Genomic DNA, 22,453 nt, shown 5'->3' with positions numbered 1-22,453 from the left:
GTCCTTCCCTGTTGAGAATGATATAGGCTGTGGGCTTTTTGTATATGGCTTTTATGATATTGAGATATGTTCCCTCTATCCCTACACTGTGGAGAGTTTTAATCAATAAAATATGTTTTTGTATTTTGTCAAATACTTTCTCTGCATCATTTGAAAGGATCATATAGTTCTTGCCCTTCCTTTTTATTAATGTGATGCATCACACTGATTGATTTGGGAATGTTGAACTAACTAACCTTGCAGCCCAGGAATAAATCCCACTTGGTCATGGTGAATGATCCTTTTAATGTACTCTTGGATCCTATTGGCTAGTATCTTGGTGAGAATTTTTTGCATCTGTGTTCATTAGGGATATTGGTCTGTAATTCTTTCTGGTGAGGTCTTTGTTTGGTTTGGAGATCAAAGTAATGTTGGCCTCATTGAGTTTAAAATTTTCCTTCCATTTCTGTTTTTTTGAAACAGCTTCAGAAGAATAGGTTTATTTCTTCTTTAAAGGTTTGCTAGAATTCCCCTGGGAAGCGTCTTTCCCTGGACTCTTGTTTCTTGGGAGGTTTTTGATGACTGCTTCAATTTTCTTGCTCCTTTTCAGGTTTTCTATTTCTTCCTGTTTCAGTTTGGTAGTTTATAAGTTTCCAGGAATGCATCCATTTCTTCAAAATTGCCTAATTTATTAGCATTTCGTTGCTCATAATGTTTTTTAAATGGTTTGTAATTTCTTGGTATAGGTCATGATCTCTCCTCTTTCATTATTTTATTAATTTGGGTCCTTTTTCTTTTCTTTTTGATAAGCATAGTTAGGGGTTTATCGATCTTACTAGTTCTTTCAAAGAACCAGTTTCTAGTTTTGTTGGTCTGTTATACTGTTCTTCTAATTTATATTTCATTGATTTCTGCTCTAATCTTTACAATTTCTTTTCTCCTGCTTGGTTTGGGCTTTATTTGTTATTCTTTCCCTAGCTCCTTTAGGTTTAAGGTTAGCTTGCATATTTGAAATTTTTCTAATTTTTTGAGAAAAGCTTATGTTACAGTGTACTTCCCTCTTAGGACCATCTTTGCTGTATCCCAAAGGTTTGGAACAGTTGTTTTTATACTAATTCATTCCCATGAATTTTTAAAATTCTTTAATTTCTTGGTTGACCCATTCATTCTTTAGTAGGATGCTCTGTAAATTCCAAGTGTTTGAGTTCCTTCCAAATTTCCTCTTGTGGTCATTAAGTTTAAAAGCACTGTGGTCTGAAAATATGCAGGGAATAATCCCAATCTTTTGGTGTCAGTTGAGACCTCATTTGTGACCCAGTATGTAGTCTATTCTAGAGAATGTTCCATGTGCACTCGAGAAGAATGTGTATTCTGTTGCTTTAGGATGGAATGCTCTGTATATATCTGTGAAGTCTACCTGGTCCAATGTGTCATTCAAATCCCTTGTTTCCATGTTGATCTTCTGCTTAGATGATATGTCCATTGCTGTAAATGGAGTGTTAAAGTCCTCTACTATTATTGTATTATTATCAATATGTTTAATTTGATTATTAATTGGTTTATATAATTGGCTGTTCCCAAGTTAATAGCATAAATATTTATAATTGTTAGATCCTGTTGGAAAGACCTTTTAATTCTTCATCCCTTACTATAGTCTTTGGATTAAAATCTAATTTGTCTGACATGAGGATTGCTACCTAGCCTTGTTTTGAGGTCTATTAGCATGATAAATCATTCTCCACCCCCTTACTTTCAATCTTGAGATGTCTTTAGGTCTAAAATGAGCCTCTTGTAGACAGCATATGGATGGGTTTGCTTTTTTATCCAATCAGATAACCTGTGCTTTTGACTGGAGCATTTAGCCCATTTACGTTCAGAGTAACTATTGAAAGATATGAATATACTGCCATTGTATTACCTGTAAAGTCTCTGTTTCTTTAAGTTGTTTCTATTTCTTTTCAGTCTGTGTTACTTTTGGGCTCTCTCTTTGCTAACAAGATCCCCCTTAATAGTAGTCACATATTCTTTTAGTTTTTTTTCTGTTCTGGAAGCTCTTTATCTCTCTTTCCATTCTGAATGGCAGCCTTGCTGGATAAAGTATTCCTGGCTGCATGTTTTTCTCATTTAGTACCTTGAATATATCATGCCAGCCTTTTCTGGCCTGCCAGGTCTCTACGGAGAGGTCTGTTGCTAGTCTAATGTTCTTACCCCAGTAGGTTAAGAACCTTTTGTTTCAAGCTGCCTTTAGGATTTTCTCTTTATCTCTGAAATTTGAAAGCTTCACTATTATATGTCAGGATGTTGATCTACTTTTACTGATTTTGGTAGGGGTCCTTTCAGTGTCTTGGACCTGAATGTCTGTTTCCTTTTTCTAATTAGGGAAGTTCTCAGCTATGATTTGCTCAAATAAATCTTCTGGCTCTCTCTCTCTCTTCTCCCTCAGGGATGCAAATAGTTCTAATATTGTTTCTTTTTTTTTCTTTTTTTTTTTTTTTTTGCATTGCTGATTTCTTGAAGCCTCCACTCATGGTCCATTAGTTGTTTTTCTCTTTTGCTCAACTTCCTTCCTTTCTATCAACTTGCCTTGAATCCCAGCTCTGACTTCTTACTTATATCCATATCAGTTAGCTCTGTGGCAGAGAGTATTATCTCTGGTTCTTTCTTTTGCTGTGAATTCCTCCTAGTCATTTTGTCCAGAGAAGAAGGGATGGGGTAAAGAATATAATCTCATAATGTCACAAGGTTGACAAAATAAGATGATCCACTTGGTCTTGAGTGTGTTTTGGTCTCTATGTTAGAAAGCACTTGGGATCCCTGGGTGGCGCAGCGATTTGGCGCCTGCCTTTGGCCCAGGGGGCGATCCTGGAGACCCGGGATCAAATCCCACGTCTGGCTCCCGGTGCATGGAGCCTGCTTCTCCCTCTGCCGGTGTCTTTGCCTCTCTCTCTCTCTGTGTGAGAGAAATTAAAAATTAAAATGATAAATTTTTTAAAAAGTGCTAAATCCCAAAATTGTAAAATTTTTTGTAAATGTAAATGTAAATTGTATATATATACAAAAATAAAATTGAATATAGTGAAAGGAAGCCAAAAATGAAGACTATATCTATAAAAGGCAAATGTAAAAATAGAAAGTTAAAAAAATACTTAAAAACAAAGTGTTGATATAATACAAAACTAGTTGAAAAGGGACAAAAGAAAAAAGAAATGCAAAAAAAAATTTTTTAAGATTTTTTTATTTATTCATTCATGAGAGACACATAGAGAGGCAGAGACACAGGCAGAAGAAGAAGCAGGCTCCACGCAGGAAGCCCGACGTGGGACTCGATCCCAGGACTCCAGGACCACTCCCTGGGCCAAAGGCAGGTGCTAAACTGCTGACCCACCCAGGGATCCCCAAGAAATGGAAAAAATTTAACTGAAAGATAAATAATGAGAAACAACCTTGAATTCTATATATTATTTTCTCCTAGTGCTGGAGTTTTGCAGTCCTGTTTGGTCCATAAACTTGCTGTTTACCTATTCTTCCAGCTGGTCTTCCAGGGGAAGGGGTTTGCTGCACTGATTCTCAGATGTCTTTGCCTGGGCAGAGTTGCACCAAGCCTTGTGCAGTGGGGGGCCAGGCTCATTGTAAGCTGGTTGCTGTGTGTGGCTTTTGTTCCCTGAAGGCTTTCCAGGCCTCTGTGTGCACCCATTCTGATATTTCTGGGAGAAGTCAGAGGATTGCCCAGTTTCTGTCCTTTATAGGGCCCAGTATGGAAAGCATTCACCCAATAGGGCCCTGCATTGAGGTTTCTGGCAAGCTGAGCTGAGAGCCCCTTCCAGGTTCACTGACTGAAACCAGTTTGCCCACTCCAATGCTTGGAAACACTGTCAGCTCAGGCAACTCTGTTCTTTCTGTGACCCTGGGGACCCTGATACTACACTGCCCACCTGGGATTCTGCCCTGCTTCACCACTGAGCACCTTATAGGCAGGGATGTCTCTTGCAGGATCAGATTTCTAAAGGTTCCAATTTTGTGCTAGTTCACTTTCTGGTAACCAGCTTCCACAGGCTCTTTCCCCCACTGTTTATCTTCTGACATATCCCTTCAGTTTTGCTTCTCCATACTCCTACCTTGCAGAAGGTGGGTGCTTTTCTATTTGTAGAATTCTAGTCATTCTTTTCTTATAATTCAGGTTGAATTCATCTAGGTGTTCAAAATGATTTAATAGGAATCTAACTAAATTCAGAGGACCAGATGAAATGAGATCCTCTACTCTTCTGCCATATTAGCTCTCCTCCCCTCCAGCAATCTTTTTTTTAATAAATTAATTTTTTATTGGTGTTCAATTTACCAACATACAGAATAACACCCAGTGCTCATCCCGTCAAGTGTCCCCCTCAGTGCCCGTCACTCACTCACCCCCGCCCTCCTCCCCTTCCACCACCCCTAGTTCATTTCCCAGAGTTAGGAGTCTTTATGTTCTGTCTCCCTTTCTGATATTTCCCACACATTTCTTCTCCCTTCCCTTCTATTCCCTTTCACTATTATTTATATTCCCCAAATGAATGAGAACATACACTGTTTGTCCTTCTCTGCCTGACTTATTTCACTCAGCATAATACCCTCCAGTTCCATCCACGTTGAAGCAAATGGTGGGTATTTGTTGTTTTTAATGGCTGAGTAATATTCCATTGTATACATAAACCACATCTTCCTTATCCATTCATCTTTCGATGGACACCCAGGCTCCTTCCACAGTTTGGCTATTGTGGACATTGCTGCTAGAAACATCGGGGTGCAGAAGAAATGGACGCATTCCTGGAAAGCCACAAACTACCAAAACTGGAACAGGAAGAAATAGAAAACCTGAACAGGCCAATAACCAGGGAGGAAATTGAAGCAGTCATCAAAAACCTCCCAAGACACAAGAGTCCAGGGCCAGATGGCTTCCCAGGGGAATTCTATCAAACGTTTAAAGAAGAAACTATACCTATTCTACTAAAGCTGTTTGGAAAGATAGAAAGATGGAGTAGTTCCAAATTCGTTCTATGAGGCCAGCATCACCTTAATTCCAAAACCAGACAAAGACCCCGCCAAAAAGGAGAATTACAGACCAATATCCCTGATGAACATGGATGCAAAAATTCTCAACAAGATACTAGCCAATAGGATCCAACAACACATTAAGAAAATTATTCACCATGACCCAGTAGGATTTATACCCGGGACACAAGGCTGGTTCAACACTCGTAAAACAATCAATGTGATTCATCATATCAGCAAGAGAAAAACCAAGAACCATATGATCCTTTCATTAGATGCAGAGAAAGCATTTGACAAAATACAGCATCCATTCCTGATCAAAACTCTTCAGACTGTAGGGATAGAGGGAACTTTCCTTGACATCTTAAAAGCCATCTACGAAAAGCCCACAATAAATATCATTCTCAATGGGGAAGCACTGGGAGCCTTTCCCCTAAGATCAGGAACAAGACAGGGATGTTCACTCTCACCACTGCTATTCAACATAGTCCTGGAAGTCCTAGCCTCAGCAATCAGACAACAAAAAGACATTAAAGGGATTCAAATTGGCAAAGAAGAAGTCAAACTCTCCCTCTTCGCCGATAACATGATACATATAAAACCCAAAAGCCTCCACTCTAAGATTGCTAGAACTCATACAGCAATTTGGTAGCGTGGCAGGATACAAAATCAATGCCCAGAAATCCAGCAATCTGTCTTAACAAATTTTCTGGGTGATTCTGGCATAGGCTAAATTTGGAGAACCATTGTACTATATTTATACTGCTCTAAGTTAAGGGTGTCCCAGCATCATTTCTATAGAAACATGGGTTGATTTATGTATGTATTTGTATGATTTATGTACTACTTTTCCATTTCCATTTCCAGTGTTACTATTATTCATATATAATAATGTTTTTCATAGGTTACATATAATAAAAATTAGATCAACTATAATGAAATTAAGTTTTTTAATACACAATAACTTTTCTTTAAAGTGCCACATATTGCTCCCCGAAATTTCTACCACACCCCTGTTTCTGAGAATAAATGAATTCTGGTCAAAATAACCAACATGAGCAAATTCATGGAGATAACAATGAAAATTGCAAATGTAGAAGCTTTACGAAAATTAACACTGACTTGAAAGGATGGTGCTCATTGAACAATAGTGGGAAATACCCTATCCTACGGTAGGTCTAGATCATGGAGGAGCTTCATTGGCAGCAGGTAAGTTTGAATGTTTGCAATGCTTTCTCTTTTTTCTAATTTTAAAAAGTTATTTATATTTTAAATCACAAATGATTAAAATATTCAGCCTACTCAAAATGTTAACATATGAACACTACACAACACATTTCAACAACAAAAAGAAGTACATAAACATAAATGCCTCATGACAATAACCCGATTGATATGTATTAGAGCATATTTTGTAGAATTTATAAATTCTACACACACAAAATATAAGTGCTAATAATTTTAAAGACATGACTCTTGCCAATCAATGTTGATAACATTAAAATATTATTTTTAACCACATTTTCAATGTGCCCAGGAGTGAGTAGTACTATTGGATGATATGGTTTGAAATCCAATCTGAATCATTACTGACATGAGTATTTAAATTTATACAATACCCTTTTGAAACTTGAATGTTTTATATATATATGTATATATATATATATACATATATATATATACACATATATATAATCATTCAACATATATATGTTTTATATATGTATATATATCTACAGATATATATTTATATCTCCAGCCGAATTAGAGCATTGAACAATGATATTAATCTAAGTATGTGGAGTTCCATTTAGTGTTACATTTATTATAAAAAATTAAGAGAAAATAGATTTCTTCAGAAACATAAAATAGAAAACTTAATGAAATAATGGCTATTCTCTAAAATCTCTCATTACCTTTAGGTAATGCTTATAATATATGCAGTAGTAAAAAACAGTGTATAATAGTAAAAAACAGGTAAGTAGAAATCATAAATTGAGCCTAATTAAATTATCAGCCAAGAAAAATAAATAAAATAATTTTTTTGCTAATGACCAATTATCTAGTCTCCAAAACTGTGAAACCACCCCAGAGGTAATATAAAGATGAAGCATATTAACAACTCCTGAGAGTTTTGGAGAGAATATATGCAGAAACAAATAGTAAAATTGTTATTGCACGTTACCAAATAATTGGATTGCAAACAAGGTGAATTTTATGTTTCTGTCTAGAATTATTTTTTCAACATAAATTTTAGTTCAACATAGCAATCTGTCCCCATGCATGGCAATTGCTGGGATTACTTAAACTGGACCCATTGCAGCTTCTCATTTTGCCCCTATGGACTATGCAGATAATAGTGTCATATATATTAATTATGTAATAATTTGATTAAATGAGGTAACATATGTGCTAAATTAGCGCTTCTCAAGTGTGTCTACAAAACAGAATTAATCTGCGGTGCTTTTAAAAAACACTAATTCTTTGTTCCCATCCCAGACCAATTAAACCAGATTCTTTATAGTTGTTTCAAATGTACTGCCAGAGTTAAGAACCCTGGTGCTTATCATTTGATGATATAAGAGAAATCAACCAATACTCAAAACCATATACAAATAATTGCAGGGTTTTTTAATAGCCAGAATCTTATAGCTACTGGCAGAGGAAACCCAAAACAAATGTAATCTATATTGGCTCCAGTTAAAAATTCTTCTCCCAAACTGCTTATTTCTTGTCAATTACAACTTTCACTCCAATAAAAATTTCTTGTGATAATGGAAATCTTCTGTACCTGTGCCTCTGATAATGGGGCTCTGAGTCACATGCACTTGTTGAACTCTTGAGATGTGTGACTCTCAAGTGTGACTTGAGAACCTAGATTTTTAATTTTAATCAGCTTAAACCTAAATAGCCATATGTGGTTTATGGCTTCAATATTGAATGGCACAACTCAAGAATTATGAATGATCCAACAGTTAGTCAGGACCTGGAAGGCAGTGAGCTTTTCAGAAAAACACAGGAAATATTTTTGTTGATTAATGACTGATATAAGTAAACAGACCCCTGGAGAAGTAGAAGCAGGAATAGTAAGTATTTCAACACTGTTGTTGGATAAAATGTAGGGCTTTTTTATGGTAGTAGAATGTCCCTTAATATTGAATAGACAATGTCAATTTCAACCAAGGACACTGACTATCTCAAATTAGGCCAGAATTAGGACAAAAGTGAGTAGGATCTACAGCCTTTGGAAGGCTTTGGCCACCATCAAAGATAAGGCAAGCCCTTTCCCTTTTTAACAATGCTCTTAAAAACTTATTCTGACATTTGTTTAAAATGGTAGTGAAGGCTTTATTCAAGACTACTGAATAAGGCAGGGAGACTGAACTCAACTCCAAATACAGTAAAGAGAACTAGGGATTTACAGCTAATGAACAGAGGGAGGAGGTCAATATAAAATTACTAAAAGGAGACCTCAAGAGTAGGAGCATTCCTACTAAACTAGCTGAACAGTATTGCTAAAAGCAGGCCAAGGACAGGGCCAAGGCCTAGTCAAAAAGAGGGCTGTGAGGAGCTTGACTATAATTTGCTTAAGGTGTAAGTCTTTCTCAATGTCCAGCTAAAATAAACTTTTTAGCATTGAGAGAAAGATCACTGATTTTGAAAACCAAAGGTTCTAGAAAATATTTTGAAAAATGGCATGCAGTTGATGTAACATATGCTCTAATAACAAGAAATGCATAAAACCAAAAGTTTCAGAAATGTTTGTATGTGCATATATTAGAAGTTGAATTACATGAAAGTTACAATTACTTGGTTTATTTTCAGAATTCTTCGTTATTATCCAGAACAAACTTGAAAGTGTAAGATCAAAGCCTTTTGTTGCTGGTGTTAAGAAAGAAGCTCTACATTGAAGTTCCAGCTTGCTTCTATTCATTAATGTCCCTGCAATATCTTCTGGTGTGGTATAAAAGCAATAAAATGAAATTTGTTCTCTGCAGGTTTTGATATGTCATGATTATTTAAGTGTCATATTTTTTTGCAAATTTACTTTGTACGATGTTACACAGAGAAAAGTCATCTTCACACATTTCTTATGCTTCCAGGTAAATATGTTTAGAAAAGAATATATCTTGCTTTATCTTTTTCACATTAAAACTGGAAATTCATTGAGGAGGTCAGAACAAAGTCTTTATTCTTTATATTATATTTAGTAAACCTGCAAATCATAGTATTTAGTAAAACTACCTATCATACCATGAGCTGTAGTAGAACTATGAAAGATTTATAAACTAAATTTATGCTGGTATCAAAAGGAATATTGAAAAGAATAAGAGGGAAGAACATAAATATTGAATGAATAATAGTCAAGTGTCTTTATGTGGTCTTCTTCTCTTTTTTGGCCCTGGAATAATAATAATAATAATAATAATAATAATAATAATATATTTAATAATATATTAATATATAATTAATTATATATATTGTTGTTATTGTTATTACCTAATCATGTGTTTCTATTTAAGTGGAGATTTGTTTTATTGTTCTGTTTTTTACTATATGTATATTTTATTGAAGTTCGATTTGCCAACATATAGTATAACACCCAGTGCTCATCCCGTCAAGTGATCCCTCAATGCCCGTCACCCAGTCAACCCACCCACTCACCTCCCATTCCATTACCCCTGTTTGTTTCCCAGAGTTAGGAGTCTCTCATGTTTTGTCACCCTCTCTAATTTTTCCCAGTCATTGTCCCTCCTTTCCTCTATAATCCCTTTCATTATTTTATATATTTACCATATGAGTGAAACCATATGATTGTCCTTCTCCAATTGACTTACTTCACTCAGCATAATACTCTCCAGTTCCATCCACATCGAAACAAATGGTGGGTATTCATCATTTCTAATGGCTGAGTAAATTCCATTGAATATATAGACCACATCTTCTTTATCCATTCATCTTTTGATAGACACTGAGGATCCTTCCACAGTTTGGCTATTGTGGACATTGTTGCTATAAACATTGGGTTGCAGGTGTCTCAGCTTTTCACTGCATATGTATCTTTGGGGTAAATCCCCAGTAGTGCAATTGCTGAGTCATAGGGCAGGTCTATTTTTAACTCTTTGAGGAACCTCCACACAGTTTTCCAGAGTGGCTGCACCAATTCACATTCCCACCAACAGTGCAAGAGAGTTCTCCTTTCTCCACATCCTCTCCCAATATTTGTTATTTTCTGTCTTGTTCATTTTCCCCATTCTCACTGGTGTGAGGTGGTATCTCATTGTGGTTTTGATTTGTATGTCACTGATGGCAAGTGATGCAGAGCATTTTCTCATGTGCTTGTTGGCCATGTCTATGTCATCCTCTGTGAAATTTCTTTCTGTTCATGTCATTTGCTCATTTCATGATTGGATTGTTTGGTTCTTTGTTGTTGAGTTTAATAAGTTCTTTATATATCTTGGATACTAGACACTTACCTGATATGTCGTTTGCAAATATCTTCTCCCATTCTGGAGGTTGTCTTTTAGTTTTGTTGACTCTTTTGCTGTGCAGAAGTTTTTTATGTTGATTAATCGAAATACTTCATTTTTGCTTTTGTTTCCCTTGCCTTCATAGATGTATCTTGAAGAAGTTGCTGTGGCCAAGTTCAAAAAATGTGTTGCCTGTGTTCCTCTCTAGTATTTTGATGGATTCTTGTCTCACATTTAGATCTTTCATCCATTCTGAGTTTATCTTTATGTATGGAGTAGGAGAATGGTCTAGTTTCATTCTTCTCCATGTGGATGTCTGGTTTTCCCAGAACCGTTTATTGAAGAGACTTTTTTCCAGTGGATATTCTTTCCTGCTTCATTGAATATTAGTTGACGATAGAGTTGAGGGACCATTTCTGGTCTCTCTATTCTGTTCCATTGACCTATGTGTCTGTTTTTGTGCCAGCATCATACTATCTTGATGATCACAGCTTTGTAGTACACTTGAAATCTGGCATTGTGATGCCCCTGGCTTTTATTTTCTTTTTCAATATCCCCCTGGCTATTTGGGGTCTTTTCTGATTCCACACAAATCTTAAGACTACTTGTTATCTCGTTATCTTAAGATTACCAAGTCCATGGTATTTGGATAGAGATTGCATTGAACATGTAAAATGCCCTGGGTAGCACTGACATTTTCACAATATTAATTCTTCCAATCCATGAGCGTGGAATACTTTTCCATCTCTTTGTGTCTTCCTCAATTTCTTTCAGAAGTGTTCTATAGTTTTTAGGGTATAGATCCTTTACCTCTCTGGTTAGGCTCATTCCTAGGTATCTTATGCTCTTGGGTGCAATTGTAAATGGGATTGACTCCTTAATTTCTCTTTCTTCTGTCTCATTTTTCGTGTATAGAAATGCCACTGATTTCTGGGCATTGATTTTGTATCCTGCCACACTGCTGAACTGTTGGATGAGTTCTAGCAATCTTGGGGTGGAGGCTTTTGGGTTTTCTATGTAGAGTATCATGTCATCTGCGAAGCGGAAGAGTTTGACCTCTTCTTTGCCAATTTGCATTAATTTTATTTCTTTCTGTTGTCTGATTGCTGAGGCTAGAACTTCTAGTACTATGTTGAATAGCAGTGGTGAGAGTGGACATCCTGTCTCATTCCTGATCTTAGGGGAAAGGATCCCAGTGTATCCCCATTGAGAATGATCTTTGCTGTGGGCTTTTAAGATACTAAGGAATATTCCCTCTATCCCTATACTCTGAAGAGTTTTGATCAGGAATGGATGCTGTATTTTGTCAAATGCTTTCTCTGCATCTATTGAAAGGATCATATGGTTCTTGTTTTTTCTCTTGTTGAACTGATCTATCACGTTGATTGCTTTACGAGCATTGAACCAGGCTTGCATCCTGGGGATAAATCCCACTTCGTTCTGGTGAATAATCTTCTTAATGTATTGTTGGATCCTATTGGCTAGTATTTGGTGAGAATTTTTGCATGTGTGTTCATCAGGGATATTGGTCTATAATTCTCCTTTTTGGTGTATTCTTTGTCTGATTTTGGATTTAAGGTGATGCTGGCCTCATAAAATGAGTTTGGAAGTATTCTGTTCTTTTCTACCTTTGGGACAGCTTTAGTCGAATTGGTATTATATCTTCTTTAAACGTTTGATAGAATTCCCATGGGAGGCCAACTAGCCCTGGACTTTTGTGTCTTGGGAGGTTTGTGACAACTGCTTCAGTTTTCTCACTGGATATTGGCCTGTTCAGGTTTTCTGTTTCTTCGTGGTCCAGTTTTGATGATTTGTGGTTTTCCAGAATGCATCCATTTCTTTTTTTTTAAAATAAATTTATTTTTATTTGTGTTCAATTTGCCAAGATACAGAATAACCCAGTGCTCGTCCCGCCAAGTGCCCCCCTCAGTGCCCGTCACCCATTCACCCCCACACCCCGCCCTCCTCCCCTTCCACCACCCCAAGTTCATTTCCCAGAGTTAGGAATCTTCATGTTCTGTCTCCCTTTCTGATATTTCCTACCCATTTCTTCTCCCTTCCCTTCTATTCCCTTTCACTATTATTTATATTCCCCCAAATGAATGAGACCATATAATGTTTGTCCTTCTCTGCCTGACTTATTTCACTCAGCATAATACCCTCCAGTTCCATCCACATTGAAGCAAATAGTGCCTATTTGTCATTTCTAATGGCTGAGGATTATTCCATTGTATACATAAACCATTTCTTTTTTTAATTTATTTTTTATTGTGTTCAATTTACCAACATACAGAATAACACCCAGTACCCGTCACCCATTCACTCCCACGCCCGCCCTCCTCCCATTCTACCACCCCTACTTCATTTCCCAGAGTTAGGAGTCTTTATGTTCTGTCTCCCTTTCTGATATTTCCCACTCATTTCTTCTCCCTTCCCTTATATTCCCTTTCATTTTATTTATATTCCCCAAATGAATAAGAACATATAATGTTTGTCCTTCTCCGATTGACTTACTTCACTCAGCATATAACCTCCAGTTCCATCCAAGTTGAAGCAAATGGTGGGTATTTGTCATTTCTAATGGCTGAGTAATATTCCATTGTATACATAAACCACATCTTCCTTATCCATTCATCTTTCGATGGACACCGAGGCTCCTTCCACAGTTTGGCTATTGTGGACATTACAGCTAGAAACATCCAGGTGCAGGTGTCCCGGCATTTCATTGCATCTGTATCTTTGGGGTAAATCCCCAACAGTGCAATTGCTGGGTCATAGGGCAGGTCTATTTTTAACTCTTTGAGGAACCTCCACACAGTTTTCCAGAGTGGCTGCACCAGTTAACATGCCCACCAACAGTGTAAGATGGTTTCCTTTTCTCTGCATCCTCTCCAACATTTGTGGTTTCCTGCCTTGTTAATTTTCCCCATTCTCACTGGTGTGAGGTGGTATCTCATTGTGGTTTTGATTTGTATGTCACTGATGGAAAGTGATGCAGAGCATTTTCTCATGTGCGTGTTGGCCATGTCTATGTCTTCCTCTGTGAGATTTCTCTTCATGTCTTTTGCCCATTTCATGATTGGATTGTTTTCTTTGGTGTTGAGTTTAAGAAGTTCTTTATAGATCTTGGAAACTAGCCCTTTATCTGATAGGTCATTTGCAAATATCTTCTCCCATTCTGTAGGTTGTCTTTTAGTTTTGTTGACTGTATCCTTTGCTGTGCAAAAGCTTCTTATCTTGATGAAGTCCCAAAAGTTCATTTTTGCTTTTGTTTCTTTTGCGTTCGTCGATGTATCTTGCAAGAAGCTACTGTGGCCGAGTTCCAAAAGGGTGTTGGCTATGTTCTCCTCTAGGATTTTGATGGAATCTTGCCTCACATTTAGATCTTTTGTCCATTTTGAGTTTATCTTTGTATATGGTGAAAGAGAGTGCTCTAGTTTAATTCTTCTGCATGTAGATGTCCAATTTTCCCAGCACCATTTGTTGAAGAGACTGTCTTTCTTCCAATGGATAGTCTTTCCTCCTTTATAGAATATTAGTTGACCATAAAGTTCAGGGTCCACTTCTGGATTCTCTATTCTGTTCCATTGATCTATGTGTCTGTTTTTGTGCCAGTACCACACTGTCTAGATGACCACAGCTTTGTAGTACAACCTGAAATCTGGCATTGTGATGCCCCCAGATATGGTTTTCTTTTTTAAAATTCCCCTGACTATTGGGGGTCGTTTCTGATTCCACACAAATCTTAAAATAATTTGTTCTAACTCTCTGAAGAAGGTCCATGGTATTTTGATAGGGATTGCTTTAAACGTGTATATTGCACCTGGGTAACATTGACATTTTCACAATATTAATTCTGCCAATCCATGAGCATGGAATATTTTTCCATCTCTTTGTGTCTTCCTCAATTTCTTTCAGAAGTGTTCTATACTTTTTAGGGTATAGATCCTTTATCTCTTTGGTTAGGTTTATTCCTAGGTATCTTATGCTTTTGGGTGCAATTGTAAATGGGATTGACTTCTTAATTTCTCTTTCGTCAGTCTCATTGTTAGTGTATAGAAATGCCACTGATTTCTGGCATTGATTTTGTATCCTGCCACTCTGCCAAATTGATGTATGAGTTCTAGCAATCTTAGGGTGGAGTCTTTTTGGGTTTTCTATGTACAGTATCATGTCATCTGTGAAGAGGGAGAGTTTGACTTCTTCTTTGCCAATTTGAATGCCTTTAATAATGTCTTTTTGTTGTCTGATTGCTGAGGCTAGGACTTCCAGTACTATGTTGAACAGCAGTGGTGAGAGTGGACATCCCTGTCTTGTTCCTGATCTTAGGGGAAAGGCTCCCAGTGCTTCCCCATTGAGAATGATATTTGCTGTGGGCTTTTCGTAGATGGCTTTTAAGATGTCAAGGAAAGTTCCCTCTATCCCTACACTCTGAAGAGTTTTGATCAGGAATGAATGCTGTATTTTGTCAAATGCTTTCTCTGCATCTAATGAGAGGATCATATGGTTCTTGGTTTCTCTCTTGCTGATATGATGAATCACATTAATTGTTTTACGAATGTTGAACCAGCCTTGCGTCCCGGGTATAAATCCTACTGGGTCATGGTGAATAATTTTCTTAATGTGTTGTTGGATCCTATTGGCCAGTATCTTGTTGAGAATTTTTGCATCCATGTTCATCAGGGATATTGGTCTGTAATTCTCCTTTTTGGTGGGGTCTTTTCTGGTTTTGGAATTAAGGTGATGCTGGCCTCATAGAACGAATTTGGAACTACTCCATCTCTTTCTATCCTTCCAAACAGCCTTAGGAGAATAGGTATGGTTTCTTCTTTAAATGTTTGATAGAATTCCCCTGGGAAGCCATCTGGCCCTGGACCTTTGTGTCTTGGGATGTTTTTGATGACTGCTTCAATTTCCTCCCTGGTTATTGGCCTGTTCAGGTTTTCTATTTCTTCCTGTTCCAGTTTTGGTAGTTTGTGGCTTTCCAGGAATGCATCCATTTCTTCTAGATTGCCTAATTTATTGGTGTATAGCTGTTCATAATATGTTTTTAAAATCGTTTGTATTTCCTTGGTGTTGGTAGTGATCTGGCCTGCCAGATCTGTGTGGAGAGGTCTGCTGTTACCGTAATACTCCTCCCCATAAGAGTCAGGGATTTCTTGTCTCTTGCTGCTTTAAGGATCTTCTCTTTATCTTTGGAATTTGCAAGCTTCACTATTAAATGTCGAGGTGTTGGACGGTTTTTATTGATTTTAGGGGTGGGGGTCTCTCTATTTCCTGGATCTGAATGTCTGTTTCCTTTCCCAGATTAGGAAAGTTTTCGGCTAGGATTTGTTCAAATACATATTCCAGCCCTCTGTCCCTTTTGGCTCCCTCAGGTACCCCAAATAAACGTAGGTCTTTCTTCCTCAGGCTGTCGTTTATTTCCCTTAATCTATCTTCATGGTCTTTTAATTGTTTGTCTCTTTTTTCCTCAGTTTCCCTCTTTGCCATCAACTTGTCTTCTATGTTACTCACTCGTTCTTCCACCTCGTTAACCCTCGTCGTTAGGACTTCTAGTTTGGATTGCATCTCATTCAATTGATTTTTAATTTCTGCCTGATTAGATCTAAATTCTGCAGTCATGAAGTCTCTTGAGTCATTTATGGTTTTTTCTAGAGCCACCAGTAGCTGTATAATAGTGCTTCTGAATTGGCTTTCTGACATTGAATTGTAATCCAGATTTTGTAACTCTGTGGGAGAGAGGACTGTTTCTGAGTCTTTCTTTTGAGGTGAGGTTTTCCTTCTAGTCATTTTGCTCAGTGCCAAGTGGCCAAAAACAAGTCGTATTGGGAAAAGGAGAAAAAGAGAGGAGAGAAAGAAGGAAAGAAAAGAGAAAAAGAAAAAGAAAGAAGGAAGAAAAATTAAAATAAGAGAAGAAAAAGAGAAAGAAATAGAACGGAAAAAAGGGTGGGGGGAAGCAAACAGAAATCAGGAAGCAAAAAACAAAAACAAAAACAACAAAAAACAAACGGAAAAAAAAAAAACCCACAGGGATGTATCTTCTGATTCTGTGTACTTTAAGTCCCTTGACTTCCCCTGGTACTTGTCTGTCTAGCTAGTCTTCTGGGGGAGGGGCCTGTTGTGCTGATTTTCAGGTGTTAGCACTTGGGGGAGCTGCTCTGCCCCCTGCCTGGTGCAGGGCTCAGTGGGGGTTGTTTACCCCGTGAGGGCCCCGGAGGAATAACCGCAGTGGCGGGGCCAGCTCTGCAGCCCTGGAGTCAGCTCCCGCAGTAGCCCAGGAGCTCTCCGTCTGCAGGGCCTGGAGGCTCCAGGGCGGGGCCGCTGATCTGCTCAGCTGGGGCAGGAGCGTCCTCGCTGTCCTGGGCCCTCCTGGCCTCTGCCCGGGGGAGGCCGGATCCTGAGTGTGTCCCGGCGCCCTGTGCTCTGGGGCCTGCGCTGTTGGATTTGAGCTCCCGCCCCGCAGCCCCCTCCGCGGAGCCGCCCCCGAGCCCCCGGAGCTGCTCCCGCCCCGCAGCCCCCTCCGCGGAGCCGCCCCCGACCCCCCCCAGCTGCTCCCGCCCCGCAGCCCCCTCCGCGGAGCCGCCCCCGACCCCCCCGAGCTGCTCCCGCCCCGCAGCCCCCTCCGCGGAGCCGCCCCCGAGCCCCCCGAGCTGCTCCCGCCCCGCAGCCCCCTCCGCGGAGCCGCCCCCGAGCCCCCCGAGCTGCTCCCCCCGCAGCCCCGTCCGCGGAGCCGCCCCCGACCCCCCCCGAGCTGCTCCCGCCCCGCAGCCCCCTCCGCGGAGCCGCCCCCGACCCCCCCCAGCTGCTCCGCCCCGCAGCCCCCTCCGCGGAGCCGCCCCCGACCCCCCGAGCTGCTCCCGCCCCGCAGCCCCCCTCCGCGGAGCCGCCCCCGAGCCCCCCGAGCTGCTCCCGCCCCGCAGCCCCCTCCGCGGAGCCGCCCCCGACCCCCCCGAGCTGCTCCCGCCCCGCAGCCCCCTCCGCGGAGCCGCCCCCGAGCCCCCGAGCTGCTCCCCCCGCAGCCCCCTCCGCGGAGCCGCCCCCGAGCCCCCCGAGCTGCTCCTCCCGCAGCCCCCTCCGCGGAGCCGCCCCCGACCCCCCCCGAGCTGCTCCCCCCCGCAGCCCCCTCCGCGGAGCCGCCCCGACCCCCCCGAGCTGCCCCGCCCCGCAGCCCCCTCCGCGGAGCCGCCCCCGACCCCCCCGAGCTGCTCCCGCCCCGCAGCCCCCTCCGCGGAGCCGCCCCCGACCCCCCCCAGCTGCTCCCGCCCCGCTAGCCCCCTCCGCGGAGCCGCCCCCGACCCCCCCCGAGCTGCTCCCGCCCCGCCGCCCCCCTCCGCGGAGCCGCCCCCGACCCCCCGAGCTGCTCCCCGCCCCGCAGCCCCCCTCCGCGGAGCCGCCCCCGAGCCCCCCGAGCTGCTCCCCCCCCGCCAGCCCCCTCCGCGGAGCCGCCCCGACCCCCCGAGCTGCTCCCGCCCCGCAGCCCCCTCCGCGAGCCGCCCCCGACCCCCCCCGAGCTGCTCCCGCCCCGCAGCCCCCTCCGCGGAGCCGCCCCCGAGCCCCCCGAGCTGCTCCCCGCCCCGCAGCCCCCCTCCGCGGAGCCGCCCCCGAGCCCCCCGAGCTGCTCCCCCCCGCAGCCCCCTCCGCGGAGCCGCCCCGACCCCCCGAGCTGCTCCCGCCCCCGCAGCCCCCTCCGCGGAAGCCGCCCCCGAGCCCCCGAGCTGCTCCCCCCCGCAGCCCCCTCCGCGGAGCCGCCCCCCGACCCCCCCGAGCTGCTCCCCCCCGCAGCCCCCTCCGCGGAGCCGCCCCCGAGCCCCCCGAGCTGCTCCGGGTCCCGCGTGCGCGCTGCAGCCCTTAGGGAGCTCGGCGCACTCTCCCGGGGCGCAGGTGTCTGTTAGTGTCCCCGGAGCCCGAGGGCATCCCCGCCCTCCTGGGTCCTGCTCCACCTCCCCGCGAGCCCCTTTCCGCCCGGGAAGGTCGGTGCAGCTCCTGCTCCTCCGGGACGGGGCTCTCCTGTCCTGGGGACACTCGCCCCGGCCTCAGCCCGGCTCCTCGCGGGGCCCCTCCCCCTCGGAGGCCTTTTGTTTCTTTATTTCTTTTTTCCCCGTCTTCCTACCTTGATAGAAGCCGAACTCTTCTCACTGTAGCATTCCAGCTGTCCTCTCTTTAAATCTCAGGCCGAATTCGTAGATTTTCAGGAAAATTTTAAGGTTTTCTAGGTAATTTGGTGGGGACAGGTGACTTGGGGACCCCACTCTTCCGCCATCTTGCCCCGCCTCACATAAACCATTTCTAATTGATTAGCGTATAGCTGCTCATAATACCTTGTTTAAATCATTTGTATTTCTTTTTTTTAAATTTTTTTTATTTATTATTTATGATAGTCACAGAGAGAGAGAGAGAGAGAGAGAGAGAGAGGCAGAGACACAGGCAGAGGGAGAAGCAGGCTCCATGCACCGGGAGCCCGATGTGGGATTCGATCCCAGGTCTCCAGGATCGCCCCTGGGCCAAGGCAGGCACCAAACCGCTGCACCACCCAGGGATCCCAATCATTTGTATTTCTTTGGTATTGGTTGGGATCTCTCTCCTCTTTCATTCATGATTTTATTTATTTGAGTCTTTTTTCTTTTTAATAAGGATGGCTAATGGTTTACCAATCTTATTAATTCTTTCAAAGAACCAAAACCTGCTTTTTTTTTTTTTTTTTCAAAACCTGCTTTTGTCAATTTGTTCTACAGTTCTTCTGGCATCTATTTCATTGAGTTCTGCTAAAATATTTATTATCTCTCTTCTTCAGCTTGGTGTAGGTTTTACTTGCTGTTCTTTCTCTAGTTCCTTTCGGTGCAAGGTTAGCTTGTGTATTTAAGTTTTTCCCAGTTTTTTGAGGGAAGCTTGTATTGCAATGTATTTCCCTCTGAGGACTGCTTTTCCTCTATCCCAAAGATTTTGAATGGTTATATCTTCATTTTAATTAGTTTCCATGAATCTTTTTAATTGTTCTCTAATTTCCATGTTGACCTTTCATCTTTTAGAAGGATGCTCTTTAACCTCCCCGTGTTTGAGTTTCTTCCAAATTTCTTCTTGTGATGGAGTTCTAGTTTCAATACTTTCTTTTACTGTGTTCTAAAAATATGCAGGGGACAATCCCAATCTTTTGGTATCAGTTGAGACCTGATTTGTGAACCAGTATGTGGTCTAATCTGGAGAAACTTTCATGTGCACTTGAGAAGAACGTGTATTCAGTTGCGTTCAGATGGAAAGTTCTGTATATATCTGTGAAATCCATCTGGTCCTGTGTATCATTTAAGGCCCTTGTTTCTTTGGAGATGTTGTGCTTAGAAGACCTGTCATTTGCAAAAAGCGCTGTGTTGAAGTGTCCCAGTATTAGTGTATTATTATCTATGTCTTTACTTTGGTTATTAATTCATTGATATAATTGGCATCTCCCACATTAGGGGCATAAATATTCATGAATTTTAGGTCTTCTTCTGGATAAAGTCTTTAAATATGATATAGTGTCCCTCTTCATCTCTTACTACAATATCTGGGATAAACTTTAATTTATCTGATATGAGGAGTGCTACCCCTGCTTTCTTTTGAGGACCATTTGAATGGTAAATAATTCTCCAACCTTTCATTTTCAGGCTGGAGGTGTCCTTGGGTCTCTTGTAGACAGCAAATAGATGGGTCTTGCTTTCTTTATCCAGTCCAAAACCCTGTGTTTTTTGATGGGATCATTTAGCCCATTCAGGTTCAGAGTAACTATTGAAAGATATGAATTTAGTGTCATCATAATACCTATTCAGTCCCTGTTTTTGTGGATTATTTCTTTGAGCATCCTCTTTCTTTTACAGAGGCCCCCTTAATATTTCTTGCAGAGCTGGTTTAGCCGTCACATATTCTTTCAGTTTCTGCCTATCTCCTTCTATTCTGAATGAGAGTATTGCTGGATAAAGTATTCTTGGCTGCATGTCTGCATGTTCTTCTCATTTAGGACCCTGAATATATCCTGCCAGCCCTTTCTGGCCTTCCAGGTCTCTTTGGAGAGGTCTCCTGTTAATCTAATATTTCTCCCCATATAAGTTAAGAATCTTTAGTCTCATGCTGCTTTAAGAATTTTCTCTTTATCTTTGGAATTTGCAAGTTTCACTATTAAATATTGAGGTGTTGAATGGTTTCTGTTGTTTTTTTTGGGAGGAACCTCTCTATCTCCTGGATCTGAATGCCTGCTTCCCTCCCCAAATTAGGGAAGTTCTCAGCTTTGATTTCTTCAAATATATTTTCTGGCCCTCTGTCCCTCTCAGCATTTTCTGGAACCCCAATTATACATAGATTTTTCCTTCTGAGGCTGTCATTTATCCCCTTAGCCTTTCCTCCGGGTCTTTTGTTTTTCTCTTTTTTCCTCAGCTTCCTTTCTTGCCATCAACTTGTCTTTTATGTTGCTCACTCTTTCTTCCACCTCATTAACCCTAGCTATTAAGACATCCAGTTTGGATTGCATCTCATTTAATTGATTTTTAATTTCGGCCTGATTAGATCTAAATTCTGCAGTCATGAAGTCTCTTTATGCTTCTTTCCAGAGCCACCAGTAGCTTTATAATTGTACTTCTGAATTGGCTTTCTGACATCGAGTTGTAATCCATATTTTGTAACTCTGTGGCAGAGAGTACTGGTTCTACTTTCTTTTGTGGTGAACCCTTCCTTCTAGTCATTTTGCTCACTGCAGGGTGGCTGTATGAGCAGGCTGAGTCAAGAATATCAACCAGGACCTAACTAAATTTCACCCTAGATGATTCTGATGAGGTCAGTGACCAGAAAATGAAAACAAAGATCAGAACAAAATAGAACAAAAGGACCACTAAGGTGAAAAACAAATTTTAAAATAAGTTGTAAAATATAAGGCCAAAAATCCAAAGAGGAAGAAAAAAAGTAGAGAAAAAAAACAAAAGTAAAGAGGAAAAAGAGAAAAAAAGAAAAAAAGAGAAAAAAAAGGGGGGATACTGGGAGATGGTGGTGGTGAAGAAGTTGTAGTGGAGGGAGAATGTAGTCTACCTGAGGGGTTCTAGAGGGTGATCTTCTTGGTTCTGCGTGTATTAAGTTCTGTATGTTAAAAGATGCTCAGTCCCAAATTTATTTAAACCAGAAATACTTATAGAAAACCCCAACATTGACCACCAAAACATAAATGAGATAAAGGAGGGGGGCAGAATGGGAATGAAGAGAGAATATAACCTCACAGAATGAACCAGCACGGTATACCACTTGATTCTGGGTACATGCTGGTCATGTTTTAGAAGATATTAACTTGTGCCATTATAGAACAAAATAAGGAAGAGAAAACAAAAAACACAAAACAAAAACCCATATCTCATATATCTCCCAAAATCAAATTGAATATGTTGAATGGAATCCAGAAGTAAAAAATATATCTAAGCCATGTAATTGTAGAAATATGAAAGTGAAAAAGAAAGAAACTTAAAAATGAAGAGCTGGTAAAATATTGTAGTTAAGGTGGGGAAAGAGAAAAATATTGGAAATTTTTAGTCTGGTATAAAAACGAGTTGTAATGGAAAAAGGGGAAAAAAATTAAAAAGAAAAAGCACTGGTACCCTCTAGTTTTATATACTGTAAATCTCTCAACTCCCCCTGGAGCTTTCCAGCGCTGCTTGTTCAAGAACTTACTCTTCCCCTGTCCTTCCAGCTGGTCTTCTGGGGGAGGGGCGGGCTGTGCCGATTCTCAGGTGTGTGCACCTTGGGGAGCTGCCCCGCCCCCTGCCAGGTGCCGGGCTCCGTGGTAGCTGTTTACCCCGTGAGGCCTCTGTCCCCTGGCAGCCCTGCTCCGTCCCAGGCACAGGGTGACACCAGGAGGGACAACCCCACCGGCGGCGGCCAGGTCTCCCTGGCCCTGGAGGGCGCCCCCCGCCCCCCGCAGTGACTCCCGCCATCTCCCAGTCCGCAGGGGCCCGGATGCTCCCGGA

At 41.5% G+C, this 22,453-nt stretch overlaps 1 protein-coding gene across 6 annotated transcripts in view; it reads left to right on the top strand.

Moving 5' to 3' along the window:
• The window catches only part of CCDC7 (coiled-coil domain containing 7), a 383,402-nt gene extending 374,398 nt beyond the window's left edge, over positions 1 to 9,004 (top strand). For all 6 annotated transcript variants that reach the window (XM_038529717.1, XM_038529714.1, XM_038529715.1 and 3 more), the window contains 2 exons: positions 5,985 to 6,216; positions 8,833 to 9,004. In XM_038529717.1, the coding sequence (XP_038385645.1) occupies positions 5,985 to 6,040 (56 nt within the window). In that variant the 3' untranslated portion in view covers positions 6,041 to 6,216; positions 8,833 to 9,004. The remainder of the gene's footprint in view (positions 1 to 5,984; positions 6,217 to 8,832) is intronic.
• Positions 9,005 to 22,453: the final 13,449 nt, after the last annotated feature.

Source organism: Canis lupus, chromosome 2, assembly GCF_011100685.1.
Source record: "Canis lupus familiaris isolate Mischka breed German Shepherd chromosome 2, alternate assembly UU_Cfam_GSD_1.0, whole genome shotgun sequence".
Classification (NCBI taxonomy): Eukaryota; Metazoa; Chordata; class Mammalia; order Carnivora; family Canidae; genus Canis; species Canis lupus.
Note: the sequence above shows the minus strand (reverse complement) of the source record. Positions and strands in the feature narration are given on the sequence as shown.